This window comes from Schistocerca americana, chromosome 7 (assembly GCF_021461395.2).
Source record: "Schistocerca americana isolate TAMUIC-IGC-003095 chromosome 7, iqSchAmer2.1, whole genome shotgun sequence".
NCBI lineage: Eukaryota > Metazoa > Arthropoda > Insecta > Orthoptera > Acrididae > Schistocerca > Schistocerca americana.
Genome location: NC_060125.1, coordinates 558,681,444 through 558,707,618, shown reverse-complemented (window position 1 = coordinate 558,707,618; position 26,175 = coordinate 558,681,444). Strand labels below are relative to the sequence as shown.

Here is a 26,175-nt window from a genome sequence, read left to right as displayed (position 1 = left end):
ACTCCAATCCACCTAATGCAGAGAAGCTGGTATTGCAGGAAAGTATCCATATGGCACAGATTGTGAAGCAGGCATTGATTCTCTCATGATGTGCTTAGCAGCGTGTTCTACTGTTGGATGGTTAATTCTGATCTTGAACACATGTGACAGTCGCCCTTCAGTTAGATGGACAGTGGATTGGTTCACATAAGAATCTGTGCACCTGTTGGCAGCAGAACTGGTATATACTATGTCTTTCACACTGGTCCTGCTTAGACTAATAGGATGAGATTTACCTGTGTGGCAAGACAGGAAGAGGATGTGGTGAGTTGGTGCATAGGACAGCACTAGATCCTTTGACAGAGGTATGGCCCATGTGGCAAGGGGTTGGAAGTAGGTATGGAAAGAGGAGGGACTCCTCTTTCAGGATTTGGGTTAGTGGCAGAACATCACTACTGGGGAACTGGGAAGGATTGTGAGTAGGATGTTCCTTAATTCTGCATGTGATAATACACAGTCATACCTCTTCCAAAGGGTGTGTTTATGTTGTTCTAGTCTGGGAAATAACTGGGTAATGAAGAGGGTACCCTTTTGCAGGTGGTTCAAGGAAGTGGTTGAAGGTATATGTGGTTATGGCATTGGAGAAATGATTACAGACTAGATTTATGGGGCTATGCTGGTGAAAGCTGAAGTATGACCCTGAGTGTATTGGACAAGGGATTTTTTTCCCCTGAAAATGCTCTGTCCACAGGTACCCACACTGTATGGGAAAGACTTTTACTGTGGATGGGATGTTATGTACCAGAATATAGGCTCTGTTTGTGCTTACGCTCTGTTTGTCCTTAGTGCACTTGATAGGGATAGAGGTTTTATGGAGCCATCAGAGAGGTGGAGGCCAACATCTGAATGCCAACATATACTACTGGCTGTGCTTATACCAAGCACACAGAATTTGTGTTGTTTCGACATTTACCTTTTAACATTTTATCTTGCGACTAACCATTCTGTATCATGACGCCACATTTTTCTGCCATTTTGTCACCTGAAGGTGTTTGTGTGGAATAAAACTGGTTGTGGCTTAAATGCACTTAAACTAACTGCTGTGATGGTTTTCTTAACGTTCAGATTGTATATGTGCACCCAGAAAATGAGTGGTGATAATTATTTGAAGTTGCTATTTGATGGAACTTTATTTCTCTCATGCCACACTACTATTCTTGTACACTGATTCATTTCTGAAAGGTGTTTGACTTGCATTAAAATTAAAAAGATTCATCCAATTTCACAAGACTGTATCTTCTACATAAATGAAGATAGGAACTTGAGGTAAATTTTAATTTGCACTTTGGACCTAAAAATTTCTCTTGCTCCCATTTGTAAGTTGCCAGTTCATGTGGCTACCAGTAGCAGTCTCCTTGGTGTAGCTTGCTCACTCACTCATTCATTGAACAGCGTGTGATGAATTGCGATGGCGATAATAGAGCAACAAATGCATTTTGCATTCTCTGTTCCCAGACATGCAGTTCAGGTATAACTGTGTGACGTTACTTTTGTTGAGAGTACAGCACTCCACCCACTACTGTTAAAAGGACATACATACCTTCATTGCACCATTGGCTTCCAAGGTTGCCTGATCTCACAGTATGTGATTTCTTTTTTTTCCAATTTGTGAAAGTACCCTGTATGTGCCTTCCCTTCCAACAACTTTTGGTAAAAAACAATGCCACTTAGCAAGATCAATGAATGTAGTAACTTGAAAATTGATGACAAAACTAAGGAATGAGTTTGATTATTGTGAGGATATTCAGCTTGTGTTTGGTGCAATGCATGTGGAAGAATTCTGAAAGATGAATGAAAACTATGATCCTAAACTTAATATAAAAATTTCCCCAAGGTTGTACGTCCATGTAGGTAAAAGGTATAAAACTGATGGTCCTTTTGATAATAAAAGGGTTGCAGTCCCAGTTTTATGTTGAAATTTGCCTCAAATTTCTATCTTCATTCATGGAGAAGATATAGTCTTGTTAAATTGGCTGAATGTTTTTGAAACACCCTGCATATTAAGGTATTTTATTAATTATTTCTATAAAACTGTACATGTTTACGCTCTGTAGCTATGCGTCAATAACTGGAATAACTCAATCTGTGTTACTGCTTTAGTGTGGTGATCTAAATTGACTGAAATCTCATATGACCATTTCTGTAAACAAAAGGAAAAAAATTGCTTTTCTTTTATAGTACTCTTTCATTATGGCCATTGAACCTCTCATTCATGAAGCACACCTTCAATGGCAAAGACTCCAATATGCATAAATCAGTGGGCAAAGACAGTGGTCTCGCATGTGCGCGCGCACGTGTGTGTGTGTGTGTGTGTGTATGTGTGTGTGTGTGTGTGTTGCGCCTATCTGCAACTCAGCATCTCTGCTATACAGTGAGTAGCAACTTCTGTTTTCATAAAATGAGGCATCCCTTTTTCAGTTAACTACTCAGATTCATTTACTCAGACAGTTGATACTCTTTATTGTATGTATTAATAGTCATCAAATGTAATAACTCAATTAAAACTGTCATTTGGAAATACAATTTGTTAACCAAGTCAATGTTGTCTGTATCTTTCGTGGTTACCACAGTTTATAATCGGTTAGTGGTGACAACACCCTTTGTTCTGGCATTTGCTTCTTACTTGTTACTGTGACTGAAGACCTTTCTGGCATGTGGTGTATGAATTTCTACGGCCTGTGGACCCCTCTATTGATAAAATTCACTCTGCATGTCACAGTTTGGTGTTTGGCAAAGGGTACTTCTGGTACAGTTACCTTTTATTCCCTTTCCTGTTCCAACTGTGACTGATGCATGAGAAGAATGACTTTGTCTTCACAGAGTCTCATTTCTCTTGTTTTGCACTCGTGCTTATTTCACAAGACAGTTCAATTGTGCCATTTAAATGTGCACCAGTAATTCTAAGAAAGATGCAAGAATGTGAAGACGATAAATAATATATAAAAATTCGTCTGCAAGGTCCTTAGAATCTTACATGGAAGGCACAGTTGATGACAGTATCGTGCCCAGTGCAGTTTTAGCTTACTGTTTGGTGCCTTCTGCTAAATATATACTTCAGTTCAGACCAGTTACACTGATGGTAATGCATTAGTTAGCCAGTTTCTGTGTTTTCCACAAAACACCTCACGTAAGTGGCTCCATCAGTTTTCCTTTTCCTGTCTGCAACCAGAGCTTGTTTTTCTTCTGTAAAGAAGTATTGGTGGGATGTTAATCTCTACGATCATCCCATGTTTCCATCTACACTTTCCAATTTCATTAGTTTACAAAGTGTAATGGACAGTGTACAAGGAAAGAGAAAAAAAGAAAGCATTGGGTTTTTGTGTACTATGCTATATGTTGTCATAAGATATCAAGTATGATTTCCTGTATATAATTTTGCTACTTTAATTCTGGCTGTACAGACAGTGACTGTTGCATTGCCTTGTTCAGACTGCTGGAAATCTTAATTTCAGAGTGTGTAGAGAATATAAAATTTCATTGTTCTTACAAAATTTTCCATAATCACTGTTGTGTTGATATTAACATCTCTTTCAGCTGTTGCTTCATGAGAAAGCGTCTTCAGATTTTTCAAACTTTGTTTGGTGTAGTCACATGACAGATTGTTTTGAACGATTACTGCACCACTTACTGCACTTCAGTTCACAGCCTGGGCCTTCACGGGTAGCACCACCAACACCGACTTCGGAGGACACTGCGCCACTCATTCCGACAGACCACACTCGCAGTGTCGGAGCTGTGCCAGTTCCCACTTGCCGTTCACCTGCTGCCGCTGCAACTGGGCCGCCGCCTCATGTTCACACCCGCAGTCGAGCTGCAGTAGCATCCGATTCGAGCTCCACACAGTCTTCGCCGTCATCTGCCACTACTCCCAATACTTCATCGGGAAGCACGTCGTCGGGTTCAGGATCTGGAACAGAACCCTCATCACCAGCATCTCCACCTCTGGCACGACCTCCACCTGATCCAACGTTGCCTTCACCACCACAAGCATTAGGATCTGGTACAGCTGCACCACCACCTAGACCGACACCGTCTGTGCAGCAGCGAGATAAAAGGCATAGCTTTAGCGCTGTTCATACAGGACACCATCATCAAACATCCCATAGGTGAGTGCAATACCTGCTCTAATTTTGAAAAGAGGGACAGAGAGATTGTTTCACATTTGAAGATCATAATAATGGCTCCTCGCCACAAAAAAGCTGAAATGGCAGAAATTAATATTAGTTTTTGCAGAATAGGAAGTAAATTACTTTGTTCAATAGAAGAAAATCAAATTGGAATTGATGTGACATCTGTACAATTCAGTACAGCTTATGTGAAAGAATTTTTGTTGCTTCACTTCTGGTAGCATTTTACTGTACAGCAGTGAAATTGTGAAGTGCACAAAGAGATGCGTAGGTCATTCATTCATTCATACGATGAAGGCTTTCATGACCCGATGTTTCAGCTGCCGAGAATTCTTCTGGGTTGTATGGCTGTGGTCCATGGAACTCTTCTATCCCTGTCGTTTTTATCTCTGCTATCATGTGAAATCCAGACCACACCCACTTTCCACAGTATTTAGGCCGTTCTTCGACGTCCGACTCATCAGTCGGCAAGACTCGGCACAACCACGAGCACCTCCAAAGATGTCCAACGTAGCTTTGGATGAAACGTCGGGGATAGAAGAGTTCCGTGGACCACAGCAGTACAACCCGGAAGAATTATCGGCAGCATTCCTTCATTGGCGAAACATTAGGAGACTAGCAAGCCACATGTAGCTTTTAAGCATGAGTCCACTTCGTGAAAATGTCATCACTGAATCTGATTCAGAAAAGGGCTTTTAGGTTTGGACTGCATAGGAAATGTTGTGTGTAGAGATCCTGCATACTAAACAAACAATCAAACAACTTGTAGTAATGAGTTTTATTATAACAAGACAAGCACAAATACTCAACTTTGATAGATGTATTGCAAGCAAAGGGCAACATACAAAATAATTAGTCTTCTTCAGAATAGACAAAAACAAGTCTGTGCTACATAGAGATTACTAATGATAGAGGGTACGATGTATTGGCTAACGAACTGGCTAACATTGAAGCTGCCATCGAAGTGGGCTGCCACCATTCAGAAACCACCACCAGTACAACGCCTGAACTGTGCTATGTGACATTGTAGAGTTCATTGGCACAGCAAAAGGAATCTTGCTATAAGAGTCTACCACAATCGACAAATGAATGTTCCAAAAAGGACCTGCAAAGTCTAAGTGCACACATTGCCATGGTGATTGCAACTTACGCCAAGCAGAGAATTTTTGTTGTGGAATGGACTGATTTTCTGCACATGTGAGACACTGTGATGTCATCTGTTCTATTTGGGTGTCCATACCCTACCAAGTACAGTGTCAATGCGCTATCTCTTTCGTACGAACAATCCCCCAGTGTCCATGGTGAAGTAACTGCATCGCTTCTTTTTGCAAAGATTTGGGGATCAACACACATGACTGTCCACTGTCATTTTGAACAAGAATCACACCTTGCTTTATAGCGAGGCTTTGCCGATGTACAAAGTATCAGCGCACTACAGAGTTCATTATGACGCGCAATGAGCGAGGCCAAGATGTGCGAATGTACTTTAGCAAAATGTTCAAATCTCAATCACCTTCTGTGGCCTGTGCAATTTTCCTACTCAGAATCATGAGCATTGATGTGACAACAAGTTGCAGCAGAAGCGTCAAAGTCTGTATCAGGGCCAATCGGAAGATGTGGAAGTGTGTGTGTGTGTGTGTCGTAAGGCACCCTCCCCGTAAGCCCTACCCCTCCAACCGTAAGTCTGACCGCACGACCCTCCCTCCTGTAAGCACGCATCGTAACCCCCCCCCCCCCCCCCAAAGGCCCATTCCCCCCCTTGTCAGCTTGTCCCCCCATAAGTGCCCCCTTCCCCCCATCTGCACTCCCCCCCCCCCCCTCTCCTTCTCATATGCCCTACCCTGTGAACTCCTTTTGTCTTGTTCTGCTGGTGCTGCTTTATCTGTGAAAATACCTGCATCACATTATACTCCTATCCCCTCTTTTTTTCTGTGTGTGTCCTTTCCTACGCGTGCGTGTGTGTGTGTGTGTGTGTGTGTGTGTGTGTGTGTCTATTTTCGATGAACGCCCTGTTGGCCAAGACCAAAAGCTCACTTGCTGACTTTTCTGTTCTTCTCTTGGGCCTGTGTAAGTAGTAACTATCCTTTTCATAATATTAAATATTTAATTAAATTTATTACAAAATGTAGTAAAAGTGGCAATTTTTTCCATTATTACAATGCTAGAAGGAAAAATTTTCATTGATATTTACAGATATTAATTTTGGCTTTGAAAGAAATGGATTGGGATCTGTCAAACATTTGATTACTTACTTAGGGAGTAAAATATCTAACAGGTAGAAAAATTGATTTTTAGAAACACAGTAAAAATCTTCCTTTTTACAATGTCTATTATGTAAATAAGTTTAAATTAAAAACCCATTCATTGTGGTCCATGTTAAGAAATCCTTTATGAAGGTGGGTGTATTTTCCTCTTAAGTTTTTATTTAGAAAATTATGTGTATAACATACTGTGATTAAGTATTTCTCACTGTGGTGTTTGGTCAGCTGTAAATTGGCAGTTCATGATCTGAATCGCGCAAAGGTGCTTTCAGTCTGCATGTTATTTTGATTTCCACATTGCTTTACTTAGTGCAGAGGTTCCCAAACTGGGGGACGTGCCCCCCTGGGGGGGCATGCCCCCCTGGGGGGGCGTGATGATGTTGCAAGGGGGGCGCGGGTGAAGTTAGCGGTATAAACCTAATATTTCTTTTTAATATCGATATTTTAATAAAAATGAATGTGCAGGTATTAATCATAGATTATGGTGCTAAATGCAATCGTTTGGCGTCCCACTTGCCGCAATCCTATCTCTATAACCTATCCTAGAACATACAGATTTTGGAGATCACATTTAGAATGTCACACACAGAAACTCTCAAAATTACGAAGGCGATATGTGTTAATTCTAATATATCAGATTTGTAAACAACTTACTTCTGACAATTGGAAAACAGAAAAGTCGGGTATTAACTATTCCGTACATTTGTACACATGAATTAACGTAATCATGTTATAACTTTTAGCCGTAGTAGGCTATGTTCATCAGAGTAATAATCACTTATACTGTGTAATTGCAAAAATGCCGTTTTATTACCCTGTCAACCCGCGGATCCACATGTGATGCGATTACAATGACTTTAATAGACTGTATACGCTTCAAATGAACTGGCGGGTTCGTAATTTGGACGCCAGGGTTATGCCCTTTGTCACCAGAAAAATGTGCATGACGTGAATGCGAAACTAGTACAAGTGTTCGTTCTGAGCTGAGTACTTCACGCCGTTCTGTGAACATTGTCATGACTGCTAACAATGAAACATAACCCAGCTAGGTAGACAATGAAGTCCATTAGTGAGGCTATTTATTTTTTATTTTTTTTTTTTTTTATTTTTTATTATTATTATTTTTTTTTTTTTTCAAACAGTCAGTACTACAGCTCTTTGATTCGGATTACGTATCTGACAACACAGTTATTTTTATTCTGCCTTTTTGAATTACGGCATAATTTCGTTTGAAATTAGTGTACGTTCTTTGCTGTGACAATGGCTTCTTTTGGTACGAGTACAGAGATAACTGCTTGGCACTGTGCACAGTTGCCAGCAATGTATGAGGTGTATCCATGACATTACTTAGTTACTGTGAAATTTGACAACGAGTTCATTGATGTTATCTCAAAACTTATAATGTTTCGTTTATAAGTAACGAAAGATAGGGGCGCGAAAACGATTTTCGCATAAAACCCCAGGCTGCACTGCTCAGAACAGCACTGCAGATCAGGTAGCAAATTCTTAGGGTGCCTGTGGGCTGTTTCCGCCCTAATCCGGGAAAAGCCCGTTTCTCCCAGCAAGAGTCCTTCTTGGCCACCAGGTCGCAGACAGACAGTGCACTGATTACCTGCGCTGCGGCTGGGCTTCCCCGTTCTTCACCCCACTCCTCACAGGCAGTCATCTGAGATGCCGACAGACAACAGTAGCTTTCCTTTATTTCAATTGGTTGCTTGCAGTTGTTGACACATCTGATGTATTGGATTTTGCTCAAATTGCGTTGAATCTTACACAGTTGTGCCTCAGTAAAATCAGTGTTAGTGCAAAATTATACTGTTAACTTCTAGTTTTCTTTTTACTTCACCATGAGTGTCGTGAAAAAACGTAAATATAATCATGATTATATCAAGTACGGTTTTGCTTCTATACAAAAAAAATGGTGTTGACCGAGCTGCAATGTGTTATTTGCTATGAGGTGTTGAGCAATGATTCCATGAGACCTTCTCGTCTGGAATGCCATTTGTGGGCAAAGCATGTTGCATTGAAAGAGAAACCGAAGGAATTTTTTGCTGCAAAATGTGATAATTTGAAACGAATGAAGTTGGACACCGCTGGACCCTTCGCTCAGACATCAGAAAAGATACTGGAAGCCTCGTATGAGTTATAGCTACTTATTTCAAGGACCAAGAAAAGTCATATTATTGGAAGTCAAACCCTGTTTGTTGAAAGCTGCTGATATTGTTCTTGGGTCAGAAAGTTAATAAAAACTTTTACAAATACTGCTTTCTGACAATACTGTGAAACGTTGGATTGATGATATGGCCGAAGACATACAAAATCAATTAGTTATGCCCGTCAAACAACCGCAATTTTTCGCAATACAGTTAGACGAGAGTACTGATGTTGCGAATTGTTGCCAACTGCTAGGTTTCGTTCGCTATATAGAAAATGAAGCAACTAAAGAAGAGTTGCTGTTTTCTACAGAGTTAAAGACAACTTCAAAAGGAATTCATATAATGGCAGCCGTCTCTGAATTCTTTTGTAAAAATGAGTTATCATGGCAGAAACCGATAGGTGTATGCACAGACAGCGCCCCATCAATGCTTGGATGTCGCTCAGGATTCGTGCAGATGGTCAGAGAAAAAAACCCTAGTGTTACTGCTATCCACTGTGTAATACACTGTCAAGCATTGGCAGCTAAGACACTTCCAAAGGAACTCAATGATGTCTTGAAATTGTGCATCAAAATCATGAATCATATTACGAAGAGTGCGTCAACTTCCAGGTTATTTACGGCTCTTTGTGAAGACTTGGGAGCAGAGTATAAAACACTTTTATTTCAAACAGAAGTACGCTGGCTCTCAAAAGGAAATATGCTAGGAAGATTATTTGAACTTCGAGACGAAGTGATACAGTTTTTGGAAAATAACAAACTGAACTGTATGTGGAATTTAGAAAGCCCAGTGTTCATGTTGCATTGGCTTATCTGTCAGATATTTTCGAATCTTTAAACATATTGAATTTGAAATTACAAGGTGGAGAGTCAAACACAATTTTGCATCGGGATGCCATCCAAGCATTTACTGATAAGTTGCAACTATGTAAACATAAAATTTAGCCCGATTTCAAAACGATTTTAAGGATACTAATACTAAGAGTAAAATATCGAACCATTTGCAGCACCTCATTGATGAATTCGAACGATACTTCCCTAACAGTTGTGACGATAAAATTTACTATAGGTTAGCAACGGATCCATTTCACGTTGACGTGGATGTGTTGCCAGACAGACTGCAAGATGAAGTCTTAGAAATTAAAAATGATTCTGCAGCGAAGTATGACTTTGAGAAAATGGATAAGCCTTTATTTTGGGTGAAATATCTCATAGTGTATCCCAGCACAGCAGAACAAGCACTGAAACTGTATTTACCATTTTCAAGCACTCACTTGTGCGAAAGAGCATTTTCAGCAGTAGTGGCGATAAGAAATAAGCTTAGAAGCAAACTCAGTATTGCCAATGATTTACGTGGCGCAGTTTCTACTATTCAGCCAAGAATTCAAAATCTTGTAAAAAATATGCAAGCTCATCCTTCACATTGATTTATTTGTTAGTTTCTTGCCATATGTGTGTGGAAATAATATTTTTATAATAAATACGTCACATTATAAGAGAACTTGTTATTTTCCTCCTAACTATCCTTACATGTAGGTAATACTGTAAAATTATAAAAAACTATTTCGAAGAAACAACATAAAATAAACATTGAGAATCTGCGTTGTGATACTTATGGATTCTAATGTTACGTGTGGTATGTTATTTCAACTAATAATAGTATTTCTTCTGGATGGAGACACAGCGAAACTTTATCCTAGATATGGCAAGCGAAGAGTAGTCCTAAAATTGTATACTGGTGAAGAAATGGTGTGCTGCAAGGGAATGTCATCAAGGCAAGGAAGTTGTTTTATTCATATTTTTTAAAGTTCTGTGTAGTATGCAAAATTATTTCGTAAAACTTATTTTTTATTTTTGGTCTGGTTCTGGGAACTGGGCCTTTGTCGCCGTTCGGTAACTGTCGTCGTTGACATAAATGCCAACCTATGCGCAATGTCAATGGGGAGCGCTATAGGCGTACAAATCAGTTATGTTCATTAACACCGCGACTGAGTGACTAGTTTTGATAATGAGTGAAAGTAATAAGCTACACTCAACTTAAAATAATGGTCCGCATCCACTAATCTGCAAAGGTAGCAAATATTTTTCCCTGTTTACCAAGGACTTTCTTTACTTTAGGAGTGGCTTATAATCACTAGACTAGACTGATGATGTAATAACTGCGACTCGATACATTAACAGCCCACCATGTTACATGACGTCACCATCACAAATTTTTCAATAGTTTCTTGATAATTAATAAAAAATCTCTATATTTTATTAGGGGGGGGGGGGCACGGAAGTTTTCTTTTCAGCAGAAGGGGGGCGTGACAAACAAAAGTTTGTGAACCTCTGACTTAGTGATCCTTGTTGGGGATGACATACCAATGCCTTCCTCCAATATGAGAATTGACTAGCCCAACGAGTTACAGAGAGAGACATAGAGCTTAATGTCAAATGTGAATCCAAGAAGACAGTAAGCTTCAGTGCCAGAAGGGGAAAAATTGTAGGACCATATAAGGGCTGATATCTGAACCTTTAGAATTGTTGTCGTATACTTGCCCGCTGAGGTATCGACCCACGTGCATATAACATTAAATTCCTCTAAATTGTCCTGTTCCACATCATTATAATATGTTCTACAAATCTTTGGTGCTTGTAAAGGGGATGACAGGGTCTTTCATTCAGTAGTCTTTGTGACTACCCCATCTCAGTAAAACTTTCTCTTCATTTATCAGTAATATTTATGAGACTAGGGTCTTGGCAGCCCATCATACTAGTGTCATTTTATTACTGAAATGGATTGTGATAAAGTTCTTGGTATCAGATATTTGATTTACATTGGCACTTACCGTGATTTTCTGTGTTAAATTAAAAGGCCCTAGTCATTGACTGGCATCCACAGGACTGAGGAAAGCGAAGGCATACAACTTCTAGCTGGAATCAGAAACAGTATATTACTGTTAACATTGTCACCATACCTGTCCCAGTGCATTTGATTACAATTTACTGTGCACAGTTGTCATAACTGCTTTCCATAATAATATGTTTATGGGTTGACATGCATGCAATCTCATTGCTGAGGCAATATTAGCTGGAACCAAGTTCTAAACAGGTAAACAGAATTGTAATGTTGTTGTCCCAATAGAACACTGATTGCATTATTTTCTACCTAAGGCATCATGTGATATCAATATTTGGTGAGGATCAAACAATTCTCCTGGTTGTGAATTTTGAATCTAGAGACATTATTTCTCCGTAAAGTAACTTTGTAGTTGCTGTGAAGGTCCTTAGTACTATCATGATATGAATAAAATACGCAGGCTCAAATGGATGGTATATGTAGGATGCAGTAATTATGTAGATATGATAAAACTCTCAAAAGATAAACTAGCTTGGAGAGCTACATCAAACAAGTCTTTGGATGATGAGAACAATCAGAGGGTGGTGTACAATGCACATTTTATTGTTTTGTATTTTTCGTTGCCTTATTGTGACTTGGTGTTTTTTCTTGCAGGTTATCTGCCGAAATTCTCAGCCCATCAGAAACATCCTGTCAGGAGCCCTCATCCTCAGACCAGACATTGCAGGTGTGTGTAGTGTCCAGTGTGCCAAAGAAAAAAAGACAGTGCAATGCAATGCATAGCATTGTATTGCATTGTACTGTATTGCATTGCATATTGATTTCATTACCTTGTGCAGTAATTGTTTCTTTGTGGGAACTGGTTGCATGTTATAAGATGTATATGAAGATAGTGGTCCTTATCATTCACAAACATATGTCACAAATAATGTTTTGTGTTTTCAGCTTGTGCATTTATGAAATTCCATTTGTGTGCACCTTTTCTTACCTGTCATTTTTTTCTTGCTGCCTACAAGCATTGCTCTCAGCTCAAATGTTGGTGCAAAAGACTTGGAGAGCAGGCCATTTCAGATTAGATGAGTGAGTTGGAACTGTTTCTCCATAAGGGGAGAAACAAAAAGAAAAAAAAAAAAACACTTGGCATTGATGGATACTACTGAATTATTCTTATTATGTACCCCTCAGGAGTTCCATGATTTGTGGGTACATTCGTGATGAGCATGGGGCTCTCAGGTATTGTTGTGTCTTTTTCTCCCTTTCCTTTGCAGCATTTCCCTTCTCCTTCCTCAGACAGTTTCTTCTCAGATTCTACTGACCCCAGTGTTAAGGCTTGATAGTGACATGGCTACTACTTGGAGTGCTCCCTTCGCTTCCTTATATCACCGTTTTGGTAAATTAGTCGTAGTTCCTGCTTTTGGTTTTGATGCTCCCCCCCCCCCCCTCCCCCCCACTCCTGACCCCCCCCCCCTTCCCCCCTCCCCCCCCAATTTAAAAAAAAAGTGTACATCAATTGGGGATGTGGTAGTACCATACCCATGCTGTGTGACAATCTCTTGCAAGTTTTCAGTATGTGGACATCTACTCCTGCCAAAAAGCCAGCATGGTAGCCAATCTGATGTGGGGCACTCAAGGAAGGACAGGAGCCACCTGGCAAGGCTTTGCTCGCACACTTGATGGCCAAGCTGTTACCTCACCATGTAAACCAAAGAGCTAACCTGAAGAGTAGAAGCCTATCATTTTGCGGCACTGGGATCCTGAGCAGTGACCGTCAAACCAGATACACATCGTTGTGGTGGTGTGATGCCTGTGGGGACAGCTCTTGACTGGAGTTGGCAGATCTCTTGCAAATGAAGATAATTGAACTTATGCCAGACATTGGCCACATAGAAACAGCTTTCTCTGTGACTGGAACAAGAAAACTCTGTGCATAAACTTACAATCCATCAGCATTTCCTACTGTAGATATGCCTTAAGATAAGGCATGTGCTAGGAAAGAAGGAATTACACAATTTACTCAATATTTGTCTTCACTAGGAGAGATTATGATTACTCCACAACAGCGAATTTTTGTGTGTGTGTGTGTGTGTGTGTGTGTGTGTGTGTGTGTGTGTGTTCGTGTGTGTGTGTGTGTGTGTGTGTGTGTGTGTGTTCATGTGCGTGCGTTGTGGAGAATATTGAAGAAAAAGTTTTGTGATGTAGCTGTCCTGGAAAAAAAGCATCAAGGTAGGAAAGATCAGCATTACTATTACCACAAAACTTAATATTCTGTGGGGCATTATTTTTCACTGAGATCTAATACTTAAATCTGACACAGAATTCTGAGACAACCTGGAACACTGTGTTGTTCATTTTGTAAGCTGCAAACAGAGTTGGCACAGGTGCCTTTATAATATTTGTTTGAAGGAAACATTTTTATAGACAAAAATCATTGTATATATGTGTGATCTTACTTCCTAATATCCATGAGGAGGTTACAGTGTTTCCATTTTGGTCACTCTTAATCTTGCTGTACTTTTGAACCTGTCTGGAACTATAGCAGAACACCCAGTGATCACCATTGCCAACAGCTTTCGCTGTGCACAAACAGCCCAGCCCAGACCACCAACCAACAGTCACAAGTTTGTGGCATGTTTGAAAAGGGAAATAAGATACAGAAAATTAACCATTTGATTACCAGGAAGACTGAAAAAAAGGAGGAATTCATTTAGTTAAATTTTGCGGAGGTACAGCTAATGCTGCCTGTTGTGTTGTTTTGGTCTTTAGTCCGAAGACTGGTTTGATGTAGCTCTCCATGGTAGTCTATCCTGTGCAGGCCTCTTCATCTCAGCATAACTACCGCAATCTTTATGTGAACTTGCTTACTTTATTCAAGCATTGGGCTCCCTCCACAGTTCTTACCCCAAACACTTCCTTCTTAGCAGAGTGACAATTTCTTGATGACTCAGGATGCATCCAATCAATCCATCCCTACTTTTAGTCAAGTTGTGCCATAAATTCCTTTTTTCAACAATTTAATTGTGTACCATCCCATTTGTTACTTGACCTATTTATGTAATCTTCAGCATTCTTCTACAGGAGCACTTCTCAAGAGCTTCTATTCTCTACTGATTATTGCCCATGTTGCACTTCCATACAAGGCTACACTCCAAATACCATCAGAAAAGGCTTCCTAATACTTAAGCTGGTAGACATTAATAAATTCCTCTCTTTCATAAACGTTCTTCTTGCTATTGCCAGTTCAAAATTTTATATTCTCTCTACCTTGGCCATCATCAGTTGTTTTACTGCCCAAATAACAACACTCATCTTCTGCTCTTAGTACCTCGTTTCATAATCTAATTCCCTTGGCATCACCTGATTTAATTTTATTACATTCCATTACTTGTATTATTCGTTTTATAACCTCTTTTCAAGGCACTACCCTTTCTGTTCAACTGATCCTCCAAGTCTTTTGTTGTCTCTGACATAATGACAGTGTCATTGGCAGACCTCAACTTCTAGTTTTCTCTATGAACTTTCATTCCCTTTCTGTATTTCTTCTGCTTGCTCAATGTTTGGATTGAATAACATCACTTCCTTCTCAACAGTGTCTTCCCTTTCATATTCTTCGACTTTCCCACTGCAGCTTGGTTTCTGTACAAATTGTATATAACCATTTGCTCCCTGTATCTTATCCCTGCTACCATCAAAATTCTCATGAGCATGTTCCTGTGAACATTGTTAAAAGCTTTCCCTAAATATACAAATCCTATAAATGTAGATTTTTGACAACCTATTTTGTAGGATAACAATACCAGAGAAGGAAAGTTGACACTCACCATATAGCGGAGATGCTGAGTCGCAATAGGCACAACAAAAAGATTCACACAATTATAGCTTTCAGCCAGTAAGGCCTTTGTCAGCAGTAGAGAGAGAGAGAGAGAGAGAGAGAGAGAGAGAGAGAGAGAGACACACACACACACACACACACACACACACACACACACACACACGTGTGCTTGCGCGCGCGCGCGGGTGTGTTTTTTTACTGTGCATAACTCAACATTTCCACTATATGGTGAGTAGCGATCTATACTTTTCATAATATTATTCCATCCTGAATTTTCCATTGTTGAACTGATACTTCGGTAGTACATACTAACATGTTAGTGCATGTGTGCAAGCACACACAGAGATCTGGGCAGTTCGTAAAAAACTGTGACTACTCATGGTCTAGGTCAACAATTGACCACCGTCTATTACCAGAGTCCACGCTGAGGGCGGCCTTTGCACTCTGTCGACACCTAGTAGCAGTTCCCTTGACTCACAAATGGTATATAATAAGAGTGGTGATGCCACATAAGTGAGTGGTGCTTCTCAGAAAATCTACATCTACGTACATACTCCACTAGCACACCAAGTGGTGTGCGGCGGAGGGCACAATCCGCGCCAGTCATATTTCTATTCCCCCCCTTCCCTGTTCCACTCGCGGATTGCGTGAGGGGGAAAAAAAGACTGTCTGAACGCCTCAGTACAAGCCCTTATTTCCCTTGTCTTTGAATGGTGATCATTGCGTGATTTGAAAGTTGGTGGTAATAATATGTGCTCTACATCCTCAGTGAAGATTGGATTTTGGAATTTAGTGAGCAGCTCCTTCCGTTTAGCACAGCGTGTATCTGCAAGTGTGTTCCACTTCGAACTTTCTATGAGATTTGTAACGCTCTCTGGATGGTTAAATGTACCAGACATGAATCTTGCCACTCTTCTTTGGGCCTTCTCAATCTCTTGAATCTACATCTACATTTATACTCCACAAGCCACCCAACGGGTTGTGGCGGAGGGCACTTCATGTGCCACTGTCATTACCTCCCTTTCCTGTTCCAGTCGCGTATGGTTCGCAGGAAGAACGATTGCCGGAAAGCCTCCGTGTGTGCTCGAATCTCTGTAATTTTACATTCATGATCTACTCGGGAGGTATAAGTAGGGGGAAGCAATATATTTGATACCTCATCCAGAAATGCACCCTCTCAAAACTTGGACAGCAAGCTACACCGCGATGCAGAGCGCCTCTCCTGCCACTTGAGTTTGCTAAACATCTCTGTAACGCTACCACACTTACCAAATAACCCTGTGACGAAACACGCCGCTCTTCTTTGGATCTTCTCTATCTCCTCCGTCAACCTGATGTGGTACAGATCTCACACTGATGAACAATAACTCAAGTATAGGTTGAACAAGTGTTTTATAAGCCACCTCCTTTGTTGATGGACTAAATTTTCTAAGGACTCTCCCAATGAATCTCAACCTGGTACCTGCCTTACCAACAATTAATTTTATATGATCATTCCACTTCAAATCGTTCCGCACGTATACTCCCAGATATTTTACAGAAGTAACTGCTACCAGTGTTTGTTCCACTATCATATAATCATACAATAAAGGATCTTTCTTTTTATGTATTCGCAATACATTACATTTGTCTATGTTAAGGGTCAGTTGCCACTCCCTGCACCAAGTGCCTATCCGCTGCAGATCTTCCTGCATTTCGCTACAATTTTCTAATGCTGCAACTTCTCTGTATACTACAGCGTCGTCCGGGAAAAAGCCGCATGGAACTTCTGACACTATCTACTAGGTCATTTATATATATTGTGAAAAGCAATGGCCCCATAACACTCCCCTGTGGCACGCCAGAGGTTACTTTGACCTCTGTAGACGTCTTTCCATTGAGAACAACATGCTGTGTTCTGTTTGCTAAAAACTCTTCAATCCAGCCACACAGCTGGTCTGATATTCCGTAGGCTCTTACTTTGTTTATGAGGCGACAGTGCGGAACTGTATCGAACGCCTTCCGGAAGTCAAGGAAAGTAGCATCTACCTGGGAGCCTGTATCTAATATTTTCTGGGTCTCATGAACAAATAAAACGAGTTGGGGGTCTCACACGATCCCTGTTTCCGGAATCCATGTTGATTCCTACAGAGTAGATTCTGGGCTTCCAGAAACATCATACGCAAGCAAAAAACATGTTCTAAAATTCTACAACAGATCGTCGTCTGAGATGTAGGTCTATAGTTTTGCGCATCTGCTCGACGACCCTTCTTGAAGACTGGGACTACCTGTGCTCTTTTCCAATCATTTGGAACCTTCCGTCCCTCTAGAGACTTGCGGTACACGGCTGTTAGAAGGGGGGCAAGTCCTTTTGCGTACTCTGTGCAGAATTGGATAGGTATCCCATCAGGTCCAGTGGACTTTCCTCTGTTGAGTGATTCCAGTTGCTTTTCTGTTCCTTGGACACTTATTTTGATGTCAGCCATTTTTTCATTTGTGCGAGGATTTAGAGAAGGAACTGCAGTGTGGTCTTCCTCTGTGAAACAGCTTTGGAAAAAGGTGTTTAGTATTTCAGCTTTACGTGTGTCATCCTCTGTTTCAGTGCTATCATCATCCCGGAGTGTCTGGATATGCTGTTTCTTTCCACTTACTGATTTAACGTAAGACCAGAACTTCCTAGGATTTTCTGTCAAGTCGGTACATAGAATTTTACTTTCAAATTTACTGAACGCTTCACGCATAGCCCTCCTTATGCTAACTTTGGCATCGTTAAGCTTCTGTTTGTCTGAGAGGTTTTGGCTGCATTTAAACTTGCAGTGAAGCTCTCTTTGCTTTCGCAGTAGTTTCCTAACTTTGTTGTTGAACCATAGTGGCTTTTTCCAGTCCCTCACAGTTTTACACGGCACGTACCTGTCTAAAACGCATTTTATGATTGCTCTGAACCTTTTCCATAAACACTCAACATTGTCAGTATCGGAACAGAAATTTTCGTTTTGATCTGTTAGGTAGTCTGAAATCTGCCTTCTATTATTCTTGCTAAACAGATAAACCTTCCTCCCTTTTTTTATATTCCTATTAACTTCCATATTCACGGATGCTACAACGGCCTTTTGATCACTGATTCCCTGTTCGGCGCTTCTTGTTCTGTTCGGTTATGTTTGTTATCAGTAGGTCCAAGATGTTATCTCCACGAATCGGTTCTCTGTTTAATTGCTCGTGGTAATTTTCGGATAGTGCACTCAGTGTAATGTTGCTCAATGCTCTGTCCCTACCACCCGTCCTAAACATCTGAGTGTCCCAGTCTATATCTGGTAAATTGAAATCTCCACCTAAGACTATAACATGCTGAGAAAATTTATGTGAAATGTATTCCAGATTTTCTCTCAGTTGTTCTGCCACTAATGCTGCTGAGTCGGGAGGTCGGTAAAAGGAGCCAATTATTAACCTAGCTCGGTTGTTGAGTGTAACCTCCACCCATAATAATTCACAGGAACTATCCACTTCTACTTCACTACAGGATAAACTACTAACAGCGACAAACACGCTACCACCGGTTCCATGCAATCTATCCTTTCTAAACACCGTCTGTGCCTTTGTAAAAATTTCGGCAGAATTTATCTCTGGCTTCAGCCAGCTTTCTGTACCTATAATGATTTCAGCTTCGGTGATTTCTATCAGCGCTTGATGTTCCGGTACTTTACCAATGCATCTTCGACAGTTTACAATTACAACACCGATTGCTGCTTGGTCCCCACATGTCCTGACTTTGTCCCGCACCCTTTGAGGCTGTTGCCCTTTCTGTAGTTGCCCGAGGCCATCTAACCTAAAAAACCACCCAGTCCACGCCACACAACCCATGCTACCCTTGTAGCCACCTGCTGTGTGTAGTGGACTCCTGACCTATCCAGCGGAACCCGAAACCCCACCACCCTATGGCTCAAGTCGAGGAATCTGCAGCCCACACGGTTGCAGAACCATCTCAGCCTCTGATTCAGACCCTCCACTCGGCTCTGTACCAAAGGTCTACAGTCAGTCCTGTCAATGATGCTGCAGATGGTGAGCTCTGCTTTCATCCTGCTAGCGAGACTGGCAGTCTTCACCAAATCAGATAGCCGCTGGAGGCCAGAGAGGATTTCCTCCGATCCATAGCGACACACATCATTGGTGCCAACATGAGCGACCACCTGCAGATGGGTGCACCCTGTACCCTCCATGGATCTGGAACGACCCTTTCCACATCTGGAATGACTCCCCCCGGTATGCACACGGAGTGCGCATTGGTTTTCTTCCCCTCTCTTGCTGTCATATTCCTAAGGGGCCCCATTATGCGCCTGCGTTGGAGCTCCCAACTATCAGTAAGCTCACCCTCTGCGACTGCCCGGATCTTGTAGACTGAGGGGCAGCCTCCGGAACAGGACAAGCAGCCATGTCCGACTGAAGATCAGTATCAGCCGGAGACAGAGCCTGAAACCGGTTCGTCAGACAAACTGGAGAGACCTTCCGTTCAGCCCTCCGGAATATCTTTCGCCCCTGCCACAACTCGAGACAACCTTCCACTCTACCACGGGTGAGGGGTCAGCCTCAATGTGGGCAGTATCCCGGGCAGACACAGCCGTAGTCCGATCGGGGGGATGCATGGGACGAGCTGGCCATCCCCGACAAACCCCCATCTAGACCCCCACAGTGATGCCCATTGGCAACAGCCTCAAGCTGTGTGACTGAAGCCAACACTGCCTGAAGCTGGGAGCGAAGGGATGCCAACTCAGCCTGCATCCGAACACAGCAGTTGCAGTCCCTATCCATGCTAAAAACTGTTGTGCAAAGAATGTCTGAACTAATCTACAGAGAGCACAAACAATTTGACACAAAATTTAAAAGGTTATTAAACTACAAGATTACATAGCAAATGCAGTAATGCTGCTACTTGCGCACTGCTGACACACTGCTCGGCTGCGGAAGGAGAGTATGCGATTTTACACTATTCAGGTACTAAAACGCGATGCTACAGCTCCCAAATACTATAATACGCCCGAAATTTATGAATTAAACAATGCAAGTACCTAAAAACATGCAAAGAAATTAAGAATTAAACTATGTAACAAATAAGTGAGCTAAGATTATACGACTTGCTGTTGGCAGCTGCTTATCCAACAGTGGCAGGGAGCACACTGGCTGTGACCAGCCGACACTGGCTGTTCAAAACAAAAACAGAAGACAGACGACTATGCGAATTTACACTATGCAGGTACTAAAGCGCGATGCTATAACTCTCAAATAATATAATATGCTCGAAATTTATGAATTAAACAATGCAAGTACCCAAAAACACGCAAAGAAATTAAGAATTAAACTATGTAACAAATAAGTTGGCTAAGAGTATACGACTTGCTGCTGGCAGCTGCTTATCCAATGGCGGCAGGGAGCACAGACCCAACTGGTAAGGGTCCCAAACAGACGAACAGTACCCTAAGACTGGACGAACTAATGTATTTTAAGCAATTTCCTCTGTTGAAGGACAGTGTCACTTCAGGATTCTACCAGTTAACTGCAACCTAGAGTTCGTCTTGCCCGTTACTTGTGTAATATTATCATTCCGTTTGAGATCATTTTGAATAGTCGCACCCAGATACTTGACGGATGTTACTGCTTCCAAAGACGGGGCATTTATTTTGTACTCGTACATTAATGGGGATTTTCACCTTGTTATATGCAGTAGGTTACACTTACCAATATTGAGAGATAACTGCCAGTCATTACACCACACATTTATTTTCTGCAAATCCTCATTGACTTGTTCACAACTTTAGTGTGATACTACTTTTCTGTAGACTACAGCATCATCAGCATACAGTCTAATGCCGCCGTCAGTACCATGAACCAGATCGTTTATGTAAATCGTAAAAATCAGCAGACCTATTACACTGCCCTGGGGCACACCTGAAGTTACGCTTGTTTCTGTTGAAGTCATCCCGTTCAGGACGACATGCTGCTCTCTGTCTGTTAGAAAACTTTCTGTCCAACCGCATATGTCATCGGATAGACCTTAAGCATGCTCTTCTTGGACCAAGCGACAGTGCGGAACTGAGTCGAACACCTTTCGAAAGTCAAGAAATACGGCATCAACCTGGGAGCCAGTATCTAGAACCTGTTGTATATCAGTCATAAAGAGGGCCTGCTATGTCTTGCATGACCGCTGTTTCCTAAAACTGTGCTGGTTTCTGCAGATGAGTTTCTCGGAGTCTAGAAAGGTCATTATGTCTGAACACAAAATATGTTCCATGATTCTACAACAAATCGATGTCTGTGAAATTGGCCGGGAATTATGTCCATCAGATTTTCTACCCTTTTGTAGATTACTATAACCTGGGCCTTCTCCCAGTCCTGTGGAACTTTCCACTGTTCCAGTGATCTCTAATAGGTGATGGATAAGAATGGTGCTATATTTGTAGCATAGCCAACATATAATCTTATGGGGATACCGTCTGGGTGAGATAGCGTCCTGACATCTTCAGGATCTTAACTGGTTTACAATCCCAGATACACTAAACGCTATGTCAGCCATCCTTGCATTTGTTCGATGATTGAAAGGGGGAATGGTGCTGCAGTCCTCTACCATAAATGAGTTTTTGAAAGTTAGGTTTAGAATTTGTTTTCTGTTTATCATCATCCGTCACATTACCCATACTGTCAGCAAGAGAAGGTATTGAATTATTTGTAGTGTTCATAGATTTTACGTACGACCAAAATTTTTTTGAGGTTATTTTTAGATTCTGCAGATAAAGTATTGCTTTCAAATTTGCTAAAAGAATCTCTCATTGACCTTTTGACAGTTGCTTTCATTTCCATAATTTCTGTTTGTCAGCAGATCATTGAACACTTTTAGAACAACTTTGTAATATTCTCTGCTTTCTCAGCAACTTCCTAATATGTTTGTTGTACCAAGGTGGATCCTTTCCCTCTATATTTTTGCTAAGCATGTACTTCTCTAGCACGTGGTGGACAATACCTTGAAATTCCGACCAAAGATGCTCAGTATCTTTGTGTCCCGTGGTGAATGCTTGGAGCTGACTATGAAGATATTCATTAATGACCCACTACGAAGATATTAATTAATGATTTGCTTTCCCCAACGAGAGTACTCTATGCTGTTTTTTACAACTTCCACTGACATAGAAGCCACAATGTCATTATGGTCGCTAATACCTTCTTCTAGCTTTACTTCCTCAAAAAGATCAGGTCTGTTCGTCGCCAAGATATCTAATAAGTCCCCATCTTGAGTTGGTTTTCTAACCAGTTATTCAAGGTTGTATGTTGAGAGTGCTCCTAGAATAACTTCACACGAGTCTTTGCTTCTGCCCCCTGTGATAAACATGTAATTTTCCCAGTCAATGGATGCCAGATTAAAGTCTCCACTAATGGATAATTTGGATAGTTATTTCCTATGTACTCAAGACTTTCCCTGTAACGTTCTGCGACGTTTGTTGCGGATGCTGGTGGTCTATAAAAACATCCTAATACAATAGTCAATCCTTGCCTTATTGACAGCTTTATACAGACTATTCCACAGTCCGACCCAGTATCGATGTCAACAGCTTTTAACTGCAATGAACACACCACCTTCCATAGCATCAGCCCTATCCTTCCTAAACATTGTCCATTCTGAGTTCAAAGTTTGGATCTTGCTACAGATACTTCGGCAATTTACTAACACGAGATTTAGCATATTTCAATTCTTTGGAATGACCTGTTTAGGTGATCTAAAAATTTTTACAGTTGGCACACCCACATCAGTGTCATGAACTCGTAATTTTTCAGGCCAACAGTTTGTTTCCCGTGGGAGGAACCTAATCTAAAAAACCCCCATCTACAAATACTATTAAAAATTTCTCATCCTATCACAGTTTCCAGTTAGTTGCTACAGCCCTTAGTAATAAACAAGTACAAGAAAACAGGGTTCTGCAGTGTTCAGTCTTGTGTTCTACCCTTTTTGAAATTGCCATAGACGGAGGAACTGCCACCATAACATGACCAAATGTATTGGCAGCCTTGTTGGTTACTTCTGCCTGTACTGTACTTCTATGTCACAGAACATCACCTTCACATGCCCATTCAGAAGACATGCTTAGGGCCCAAAATCATGGGTATAATTGTATATCTATGAAATCCAGGATCATGCACTTCCCCACCCTGAATTATATATGAATAACCAATGACTGGAAGTGATAAACAACTTTTACTTTTTGGACTATTATTCAACCAAAAGTGGATGCAGTTACGGCATATAAAACAGCTCAAAAAAACTTGTATGTGGGTATTAAACTCCCCTTGCTTTCTCAGAAAGACGTCTTGGGTAGATTGAAGGTTCTAGTCAAATTTTACTAGTTATTGATTTTAACCCAATTTAACTATGGATATATTCCTTGAGAGTTAGCACTACCATCTGTGCTAAGCGTAAATATACTCTGTGTGCAACAATGGATTCTGCCGTGATATTGGAGCATTCAATGCAAGTCCTGATGATAGACTCCTAGTTGAATCAGGTATTACACCATGAGAGACATGGTGCGATCAACTTTTAATTAGACAGTTAACATTTGATGTAGACCAAAACTTCCCTATTTTTACACCAGAACCTTAACAACTGCATCCTTATGAATTGATTGGGAACAGAATAGCAGAGATTTGACTAAAAGACATTCACCAGGAACACTCTTTCTCTGAGACAACTCACCTGCCTCTGCCTCACAGTTGTAAACACCCCCCCCCCCCCCCCCCCTCACACACACACACACACAATGGTATATTCAACAACATGCAGCATGAGTGGCCCTCCACTGTACCATCAGGAATCACACAGACCCTAATATTCATCACTGTAGGTTCTATTTGGTCCTAAAAGACTACACACTGTCTTTTTGTTTTACATATACTAATGACTCCAACAATGAGAAAATCAGCTGTCCACTTGTTAACAGAAATCTGTATGAACAACTCTTCTTTCCCACTCTGTACAGTATCTACTGATGGAATTAGTAGCAGTACGCAAAACTCACAGGCATAGAACCTCGGCTTGCCAGAAATATGGTGTGTGGGATGGTTCCCTCATTACTTTTAAGGTTATTGAAAATCAATGAACCCATTCTTTGGTGTCAGCCATTTACAAACTTTTATAAAATCTCCACAACACAGGAATCTCCATGGTATTTTTTCGGATGCTGAACCACATAGTGATCTCAGGCAGTGAACGTACCAAGACATTAGCTAAGGAAGTCTCAATAAAAAATTGCAGAAGCTGGCCTGTAGGCGTGTGTCAGGTGCAGTATCTTAGGAAAAGGTAAGAAAAGTGAATGATCAACATCCAGTCTTCAAACTCTGAACCATAGAAGTCTCCACTAGGAAGTGGAGAATATCATTTTGTCCTTCTCAAAGAGAAGCTACAGTCTCACGTCACATCAATATTGGCTGTACTTATCTTACACAGACTACATACTACAGCACGTGAACTCTCTCTGTGCATCTGTGTAGCAACCTTGTCAGTCTGCCACATCCTTGAAGCATGTCCACACTCAGTTGGCGTGCAGTGCTGATGATGTCTTGACAAGTCATTACCACAGATCGTAGTGGTGATGAAATAAAACCAGTCTTTGTTTTAATCTTACTACAGTAAAGTAGGTAGTACTACTAGTTTTAAAGTAGTCATTTTAGTAGTTGACTTGTGGAGTGGAGTTGGGGAGCAGATGCTGTAGTATCTGAGGGTGGATCAGGTTCCCTGCCTAGCCCGAGTATCAGTATAGACAGGCATCACAGGTACTTGGGCTCCAGGCAACAGCTGTGGCCCGCACGCTGCACCAGTTGCCATGGCAAGCACGTAAGTGGCGCTGCACTCTAGCAAGTGTTTACCAATATACAACCACACTCTGGACTTGGGCTGGTTATTAATTCACATAGTGACCTCCACTGTCAGTTACTAAAAAATTGTTGTTTCATTCTGCTGGTCTCCTTGTTACCATTAGTGTGGGTGATCATAAACTGTGTTTCTACCTGTACAGAGCCGGATAGAAAAGAAGCCACGTGCTATTCCTTTTGTCCCTCTACATGCATCTCTTCTCCCTGTCTGCACAGATGTAACTCAATATCTTACCTCCCTGTTTGTTTGAAACCTGTCTACATGGTATGTGCCCTTATCACCCATACTGCTTTGAATGACTTCCGTTTTTTGTGGGAGTCTCTCCTGGTATCTTGTGGTGAGGGGAGTGAATTATGGGGTAAACCTTCTGCCCCTGCCCTTATTCTTGGGGAACCTTCCCCCTACTGCTCTCCCTTTAACTGTGCACATTCTATATTACTCTTCTATTGGCCCATTGACATCGGGACCCATCGATTACAACACTGCTGATTCCCTTGAAAACGCCATTCATCATCATTGCAGTAGGGAATAATTTGACTTTTGTTGTTCCTACTCTTGAGTTTAAGGATACACAGTGTGAATAATATTGGTGTTTAATGGTACACTATGTGTCTATAGTTATTGTGAGTGTTACTGTTGATGCCGTGGATTGATTTGAATTTCGGAAATTATGTGCAGTTGCAGATTTAGTTCAATTAGATGGAAATGGTGTAGAAAGAAGTTTGCTCATTCATACAGACAGCAATATTTGATTTGGCTTAAAATAATATGTGAAATGGTAGTAAATTAATAGTAAATAAAAGAGAACTGGAGGTGGAAGAGGAAAGGAATAAAAATGTATATATAGAAAATCCCCCCCCCCCCCCATGAACCATGGACCTTGCCGTTGGTGGGGAGGCTTGCGTAACTCAGTGATACAGATCGCCGTACCGTAGGTACAACCACAACGGAGGGTTATCTGTTGAGAGGCCAGACAAATGTGTGGTTCCTGAAGAGGGGCAGCAGCCTTTTCAGTAGTTGCAGGGGCAACAGTCTG

At 41.2% G+C, this 26,175-nt stretch overlaps 1 protein-coding gene across 1 annotated transcript in view; it reads left to right on the top strand.

The window, feature by feature from the left end:
- The window catches only part of LOC124622067 (E3 ubiquitin-protein ligase SH3RF2), a 223,705-nt gene that overhangs the window by 17,458 nt on the left and 180,072 nt on the right, over positions 1-26,175 (top strand). The window contains exons 6-7 of the mRNA XM_047147639.1: positions 3,678-4,145; positions 12,079-12,151. Of these exons, the coding sequence (XP_047003595.1) occupies positions 3,678-4,145; positions 12,079-12,151 (541 nt within the window). The remainder of the gene's footprint in view (positions 1-3,677; positions 4,146-12,078; positions 12,152-26,175) is intronic.